The 9,106-nt window shown below is 46.1% G+C and overlaps 1 protein-coding gene across 1 annotated transcript in view; it reads left to right on the top strand.

The window, feature by feature from the left end:
* Positions 1-439: 439 nt before the first annotated feature.
* nos1 (nitric oxide synthase 1 (neuronal)) overlaps positions 440-9,106 on the top strand; it is a gene marked incomplete at both ends in the record, with an annotated part of 36,059 nt that continues 27,392 nt past the window's right edge. The window contains 2 exons of the mRNA XM_079731721.1: positions 440-1,194; positions 3,506-3,626. Coding sequence (XP_079587847.1) covers positions 440-1,194; positions 3,506-3,626 — 876 coding nt within the window. The remainder of the gene's footprint in view (positions 1,195-3,505; positions 3,627-9,106) is intronic.

Raw genomic sequence — 9,106 nt, 5'->3', positions numbered from 1 at the left:
TCCAAATTGCTACATACTTACTTAAGATTTATTGCATGAGTATGTCAACTAATTCATGTTTACGATTGGATTCTGTGATGTGAATGATTTATTAAAGGTCATAACAATCTGACTTGAATACTTTTCACGGCAGAGAGTTTAAAATGTAACCAAACAAACCTAAAGACCTGGCTCGAATCTGCCCTTTTTGAAAACGTGCTCATTACTCAGAACTCAAATCGCGGTATCTTTGGTCGATTTTAGGTTGATTCTATCTTCATACTGTAAAAAAGTCTGTCTTCATGTCTCACAACTCTTCTCTCTTTAACCCCCGCCCCTCCCCCCACTCATCAGCAAGGAGTACGCACGCACACAACACACACACACAGATACACACACACACACACACACACACACACACACACACACACACACACACACAGCCGAACCCGACAGCAGCATGCAGGAGTCGGACAGCACGGTGTGCCAGCTGCAGCCCAACATCATCTCGGTGGGCCTGTTCAAGAGGAAGATGGGGGGCCTGGGCTTCCTGGTGAAGCAGCGCGTGTCCAAGCCGCCCGTCATCGTGTCGGACCTGATCCGGGGCGGCGCCGCCGAGGAGTGCGGGCTGGTCCAGGTGGGCGACATCATCCTGGCGGTGAACAACAAGCCCCTGGTGGACCTGTCCTACGAGCGCGCCCTGGAGACGCTGAAGAACGTGTCGCCCGAGACCCACGCCGTGCTCATCCTGCGCGGCCCAGAGGGCTTCACCACCCACCTGGAGACCACCCTGTCCGGGGACGGCCGGCAGCGGACGGTGCGCGTCACCCGGCCCGCCTTCCCGGCGTCCAAGTCGTACGAGCGCAGCTACCCGGCCAGCCCCGTGGGGGGGCAGGCGGCCCAGCAGCAGGCCCACAAGGAGGTGCAGCTCCGGGCCATAGAGAACCTGTCCTCGCCCGCCAACACGCCCTCCAAGTTCCAGAGGGGCGGCGTGCAGGCGCTGATCGCGGCCCAGGACCCCCTGCTGCGGGGGGACCCCCTGCTGATGAGGGAGGGGCTGCGCGGGGCGCTGCTCCACAACGGGGTGGAGGAGAACAATGACCTGCTGAAGGAGATCGAGCCTGTGCTGCGGCTCATCAGGAACAGTAAGAGGGAGCTGAACGGAGAGGGCCAGCGGATCGCCGAGCGCCGCGACGCCGAGATACAAGTGGACCGGTGAGTCTCTCCGTGATCCGGCTCCCTTCCCTCTGGGGACTCCCTTTATTAAGGTCCCCACACCCAGAGGCCCGAGCTCAGGGGCTCAGAGATGGGCCCCCACTAGTGGGTTGTGGAGCCTGTTGGAGTGAGAATAGAAGATAGAATGGTGTTTGATAAATAAAAACCGCAAGCGGATATGTCTGCTCTCTAGTTGACATGCCTAAACATGTCTAACTTAAAGGCACGTATTTAGCAGCCAATCAGTTTTTTAAATTGTGAGTCAACTAAGTCCATCAAAATGTCCGGTCAGGAGGTCCGATACGATATTCACCCAGGGCAATAGTTGAACGCCTGCCTGAAATAGAATAAACAAAGTCTGCGACCCGTTCTGAAGCGTTATGTCTCTTCTAAATGCATGAGCGTGATTAATTGCACTCCCCCTATCTCACACACGCATCACAGTGACGCATATTCGATATAGATCGTATAATAAATCCTCCCATCCATCTCCAGACGCCAACCACATGAAAATGATCTTAATTGGAATCTAGAGGCCGTCTAAATAAACATGACGTTTGGCTCTCAGAACAAGAAAACGTGGAAGAAATAATGTATTTGTCTGGCCCCTGTGCAGTTCGAGACACTTGTCGGACATATTTCAAAAGAAATGTCTGAATTGTTCAAGCAAGGCCATGCTAGGAAAAACATTATAGTAAACGGAACAGCCGACCGTTATTTCTTATTATCGCTGTATTACCTCACAATATGCGGCGTGGTGATGTCTGCCCGGAATAGAATGATGGCTGCTATATCAGGCTGACACTTTGTGTATGAATCTGAAAAAGATGACAGATAATGGCCACACATGCTCTGCATCCCTGCGCCTGGCTACCCATCGTGGGGATGAACGTGTACTCTCAAGCGGGGGCAATAAACATATGCAGTGAGAAGAGGAGGAGGAAGACGAGGAGGAGGAGGAGGAGAAGGGGGATGAAGGGATGCCTCTAAGGTTTATCAATTAGCACAGGCACATGATCATGGGAAAGATGGGGGAGTATGAGAGACAGAGATGTGAGAGGGGGGATGGGGTGGGAGAGGCAGGTGGAGGAGGTGGGGTAACGTGTGTGTGTGTGTGGGTGTTTGCGAGTGAAGGAACTAAACCGCGGCTCACACGGTGACGAGTTCTCCGTATTTATGCGCGTCTCATGTGATTAGTGGCAGCCGGAGAAAAGCCGTCCCATATAGTCTCCTTTTCTTTACAACGCCGTCCCCGAGACCCAAAGGCGCTCTCTCCCTCCCTCTCTCTCTCACGGTCTCTCTCGCTCGCTATCTCACTCTCTCTCCCCTCTTGCTCTCTCTCTCTTTCTGTGTTTATCTCCTCTCTCGTTTGCTCTCCGTTGTGTTTATTTCCTCTCTTGCTTATCTCTGGGGGTGGTGATACCCTAGCTGTGTATTCAGAATGCCAGCAGCACACAAAATCAATAGAAGGGGAAGTCTGTGTCTTACCATGGATCAAAGTAACACAGAACAGCTGTTTCGATTTTAGGTTTTGTTTGACTTTTGAGAGACATGAAAACAGAGTACCTGACGGGGAATGATCTACTCACATATTTGTGTTTTATTGTGAGCCTTGCAGGTACAATATTGGCTCTTGAGTTTAAACCTTTCTGTTGAATGTTATCGCTGCAAATTCGCTGCTGTTTGAAGTGATTCTTATCATGTTAAAATCGGTCTCCAAACAGAGAATGAATAGGCTGGGAATTCCTGGGTGATGGGGGTTTCAGTAGGCAGTAGTCAAATCAGTGGACCAGTTATGTATTTTGGGATGAAACTCCTTCCCATTCATTTATATTTCAATGCCCGTTCTAACACTTTTACCTTTACTAATGACTATTACTATATTATGCGTGTGATTATCAACAGAGATGCTTAACATGGCGGTGAAAACAATTTCTGCTCAAATTAAGGCAATGAAAAAACCATGCAATAATTATCCGGCTCTTTGTTAATCCAATTACTGCCATTACTCAAACATTGTACTAAAAGTGTTACTGATTCTAAGCCAATTAGGCTCCAAGCCTATGAGGATTCACTGCATTACACTGCATAGACTGATAATGGTCTAAGTGATGTAGTGGGTGTGTGGGCACCGGTGAACCCCAACTGTGTGTTTTCCCGGTGAGTTTTAAGAGAGAACGGGTTTGAGGGGTGGGGGGTGGGGTTATGGAGTTGATGCAGATTGCGGGACACTCCAAAGCCACACCTGATGAGCAGCCTTGTGTTTGCGTTTTGGTGTGTCGGTGTGTTGATGTGTGCGTCTGAATTCCAGAGACCTTTGCGGTGGAAACGATACTTCCCCGCAGCTGTTGTCAGGGAATGGCAGACCAGCCGAGGATTTGTCCAAGAGGGACAACATGCCGACGTCGACCGATGACCCTGAAACTGACAAGGTAGAATATTAACCCTTCAAACTTTGTAAAGTGTTTTTATATTGCTGAACACAAACACAGCAAATTATTTGTTAGCATTTTGTGTATGTGTGTTTAAAACTTTGTGTATTAATATTCAATACTATGCTGTCAAAATAAATGTATTCATGCATAAGTAGAGCAAAACAGCGCTTCACATCACCACAGGATACTGGGAACGTCTTCTCTGGTCACCATGTTTGAGTCGATATGTCATCTGCATCACAGTGAAACCAAAAATTGTGGTTGCTGGTGATATCCCCAAGAGATTGAGAATAGTATTGGTCACAGAATAGGCCTTATGCGCAACATTCTTCCGGGTTCTTCAAAACAGTGGTCTTGGCTTCCGGTCGTCCGCTGCTCGATAAGCTGAGTTTATTATGGCGACCTTCTACAGCCGGTGTTTACAGGAGCTACCCCGAACAACTATTAGCGATGTGCACAGTATTGCCAAACGGACGTCCAGAGCCCCGGGGACTCTGTTAGACAAGGGATTTAAGTTTTACGCCTCCTCATTTATTCATAATTATGAAGGTATTTACATTTGTAGCTTTTGCTAATAGCGCTCGTTAGCGTTAGTTAACTGTAAGTAGCCTAGTTGTGTACTTGTATGCTATCAGTTAGTTTAGCAGTATTTTTGCTCACAGACAATTAAGACAATCAGATGAAGACTGCATTTTAGCGATGGGTTTATACTACCAACAGTATAATTACTACGATGTCCTGTGTGGTTAAGCTGGTCTTTGTCGACGTGGTACGCTGGTCGTATGTGTCTAGTAGACGCATAAGACCAGACACTACTATCCTAGTAGACTCTACTAGGATAGCTGCTAGGTTTAATGTCGACTAGCTGCTACCGTTCTGGCAGGTGTTTCAGATTTCTAAAACATTGATTTGTATAAAGACAACTGTGATGAATGAATGAATGAAATGATGCTGTATCTTCTTTTCCACCAGTTTCAAACAAAGACAGGTTGAGAGGTACTGTCACTGTCAGAGCAGCTTGTCACAGGTCCATGCAGAAGAATGAAAAACCACACAGCTTGAGCGTAGGCTATGTTCAGGGATGGGTTTGTTAAATTGTCTGTTTCAGTTCAATGACTGTACAGAATGCGTTCATCAAGCCTCTCAGAATGAATATATTTACACTGCAACTGCTTTCATTTGGCCACCAGCATGTTCTCAACTATGTAAACACCATATTCACAAATACAACACATTCTTCTGAGACACTTGATAAATGGCTATAGTCTACCTGTTAGTGAAAGAAGGTAATTTGTGCAAAGTTGATTTACAGTAAATATTTATATCGACACATATTTGGTATACCTCTACTCGTATGGTTAACAATTTTTGTATACTAAACACACACACACTATACCGATAACATCATTAGGACACTTGCCATGACATTACATTCGAAAGCTATATATATGTGTTTCCTCCCCTTTTGCAATTGCTACTACTTGCAACTATTGACACCCTGTAGTGGCAGGCATTCCAGTACTGAGCAATATATGTTTATTGTGGTAGACTTGTAGGAAGCCCCTTGTCTTAATTTAGTGGTATCTGTTCTGCCAACTGTCCAATTGTCTCTTTGTGTATTGTATACAGATAGTGCTTCGTGATTCAGATCCCGTCATCATGACCTCAAGTCAGTGTTCATGCAAAGCTGGCACAGCAGTATGCAATCACACTGCTGCACTGCTCTTTCAGACAGCTCATTACTCCGAGCTCAATATCCAGGTTGTCCCCCCTGTTCATGCCTGTACAGAAATGGAACAACAATGGCACAAGCCCAGAACTGCAGTAAGGGTTGAGGCAAATGCACTGTATAATATGTATGTAATAGTTAGGCTATGTGTGCTGCAATAAAATAGTAATTTGCTAAAATAAAGTATAGTGATCTAAGGTTAGAAGCATTAGAGGTGCAGCGTAATATAATGGCGACTCTTTACTTCATAAGGGAGTAAAACCCGGGCCTGTAAACAGCATGATTGTTACAAGACCCAGGCTTAACAGGTGCATGGAAGGAGGAATCAGGTGAGGTGTAGTCACTGAGGTCATACATGTAAACATTAGCTGGGGCACAGCAGGTTATGATTTGTAACAATATCACTGTATTTGGAGGTCACGAGCAGTTACTGAAACCATTAGACTATGCATACCACATATTTTACTTTTATAATTGGAACCTTTTCATAGTAGAATATTACCTTTACCACTTTGTTTCATAGAAGTACACTCTCCAAGGGTGTGCATGGGCACCCTTTTGATATTGGGCTGCTATGCATTGAGGACACATACGAGGACTTTGCTAATGTTTCGGACCCATATCGCCCTAACTGACTCATCCTTTGGAAACTGGTGGAAACTTACGCTAGAGTTAAATTTCCCCGACACAGAACAGCTCGGCACACAACAAAAACTGCTGTTCAGATGTTGCCGTTTCTGGTATTTTAACATTTTAACATTTGTGAAAATTTAATTTCACAAATGTTAAAATTAAATTTTAATCACACGAAATAGAAAACTAAATACTAAATAGAATACACTAAAGCGAAACTTAGAAGTTACCAGGAGATCACCTACCGCTGCAGTCAACCAGTGTACGGAAGTGAAAAGCGGAAATGATTAGACCCGTTTACACCTGTTTTCCGGTTCGAACGCTGGGCGCTCCGCATAACCCCTATTGACCTGTGGAAAATGATGCAGCCGATGGGAAAATAATTAAGATAAACAGTAAACTTGTATACCTTCTCAAAAAGGTTCTAATTAAGCTGATAGAGACTCTACTCAGAAAACGACAAGACTGTGTGATTTTTTGGCAGCTTTTAGTTGTGAACGATAAGAAATAAAGGAGAGACTCTGACACGGTTTTTCTAGGTGAGCTGTTATGCTTCAGTGGTCTAATAAGCAAGAGGAAGAGGTCCTTCATGTACTCCCATTGTAAATTAGTCAGTGAAGTGACTATGTTAAAATGATACCAGCCCACACTCCTAGTGAAGAGCTGTGAGACAAGTAGATTATACTGAAAGGTGCTGGATATGTCATCTATTTCTTAGTTTAAAAAACGCTGTCGTAAGGAACAGGTGTTCAGGAGAATACCAAGGAGGAAGGTTTGATAAAAAAGTGGTTGGACTACCAGCAGCTGAACGACCAAACGACTGAATGAATGTACCTGCCGTTGTGCTTCCAGAGCCCCCCCCAGCAGCCCATCTGTATCGAGGTAACCAGTGGACTAAATGAACAGGAGCAATATGCTAGATTTGCCAACTGTTGACAGGTTCATTCTGCATGAATGAAACCCACCCCCCCTCCCAAAAGAAAGTGGAGACACTGCACTAATGCGACCAGACATGACAGCCATGTCAGCGTTCAGGCTACGGCCCCCGCGCGTGAGGATGAAAACAAAGGTCACAGCCTCTTAAATGCCAGGAAATTCTGCAGGCGGTGCCGTGTTTAGCCTACGTGGAGACCATAAGATCCCGACGGTGCGTGTCCCCTTGATCGGATACTTCTGGTGGGCGGGCCAGCGGAATATTAAATCCAGCTTAAGTGTCTGGTCGCAGGCTGGAGTGCCCCTCGCCAAGGGGGTTAGTGGTGTATTTGCACATGAGCCACGTTATCCACCCACTTGTGACGCGGCTCAAGCCCCCACTAGCGGGGCCGGATGGAGGGAGAGGAGGGGCCCTAATGAATGCACACAGCTGCAGGAGGGTGGCCTTCTGGGAATAATCTAGACCCGGAGGCCTGTTCTGGAGCGTGTGCGTGCGTGCACATTTATGTGTGGGTGTTCACTTGTGTGCAAGTCGGTGTCTGCCTGATGGCGCGAAGAAGGGGTATACATAAATAACGTGTTCATATATTTTGTGCGTGTGTTTGTGTCTGCGTGAACGGGCATTTATGTCTCAGGTCATATATACTTGTACGTGTGTCTCTCATGTTGGTTTTATGTTGGTACCTGGTGAATTGTCAATGCAGGAGCAACTCTCCACGGACACTAACCTTGAAGGCTCACTCTACGGTGCTGCTAAAACACACAGACAAAGTCAGGGACAGTGCTACCTGAAGTGTGGGAAGCCAGCACTGAGTTTTTTTAGCAATATGACTGATGCTGGCAATTGAAGTTTCTCACTTTGAAGGAGGACCGTCCATCGCCTGGGGCTCCGGCCTCAGCAGCCACACATTTTAGGGTTTAATCAGCCTGTTGCTCAGCGGAGGCGTCGCAATGTCCCAAATCCCTGTCAAGACATATGATTCTCTCCATCTAAAGCAGGCAGAAGGACTGTTTTCAAATGGATGGAGAACAGATGCAGATACCGCAAGGCGTGAGTGAATTATAACTTTAATTCTGACCTCCTGGTGTGTTTTTGAGTTTCCCCCCCACTCTAAAAACACACCAGGAGGTCACAATTAAAGATTTAATTCACTCACAGGCTTGCGGTATCTGCATCGGTTCTCCATCCATTCGAAAACAGTCCCTCCGCCAGTTTTTTATTTGTTAAGCTAACTCCAAGTAATAACATCCCTCTCCTCTCATCAGCTGTCTACACCAACCTTTGTTTGTGCCGTGGTGGGGTAGAGGCTGTGTTGATGAAACAGTGTAGGCCTTCTCCTTGAGGAGTTCAACAAGGGTCCGCCGTCTGCCGCCCTGACGTTATGACAATGTCACGCCCAAACACCACTGTTGCAGAATATTACTTCTGCGTCATGGGAACTTCTGCAAGTTGCCAGAATGCAATGTCTGTGTGATCAAATTCAATTTCAACTTGCAACGCCATCTCCATTATCTGAGAGGAGATAGAACAGGACAATTATTCTAGTCACACCACTGCTGGATTCTATTTCTTTCTCTCTCTGTCTCTCTTTCTTTCTCTTATTTTTCTCTTTTTCTTTGTCTTTGTCTTTCTCCCTTTCTCACACACGCTCACACAAAGACATAACATTCTTAGACGTTTTTGTCGATTCCCAAAGAAATAATGATGGATACCGATTGATTCCTCTGAACATCATCATTCAGGCGACCTTCCACATGAAAGCCGACAATGGCGCCTAAACTACATTCATCAATCAATAACTCTATTGATGAGAGGAAGGCCTAGCCCTCGCTTACTCTCATTTTTTGTTTTTGTGTGTGTGTGTGTGTGTGTGTGTGTGTGTGTGTGTGTGTGTGTGTGTGTGTGTGTGTGAGGCATGTGTCACTAGCCAGCAGTTTGCATAGAGAATAATTCAGAACCCTTTGAGACTGTTTCATCTGGTAAACCACATCATTGCCTCCACCTTGTCGTAAAGGCAGCTATCCATCTCACATCCACATTCATTCCATTGTAGCAATCTAAACCATTTCTGCTCAGTGGGAGGACCACTTATCTCTTGAGATACTCCCAGTAACCCAGGCCTGAAAGGTACCACTCTCAAACCGGGGACTGTGTGCTGTCTCAATGCTGATTGTCTGTTGT

This window comes from Pollachius pollachius, assembly GCF_949987615.1.
Source record: "Pollachius pollachius genome assembly, chromosome: 1".
NCBI lineage: Eukaryota > Metazoa > Chordata > Actinopteri > Gadiformes > Gadidae > Pollachius > Pollachius pollachius.
Note: the sequence above shows the minus strand (reverse complement) of the source record. Positions and strands in the feature narration are given on the sequence as shown.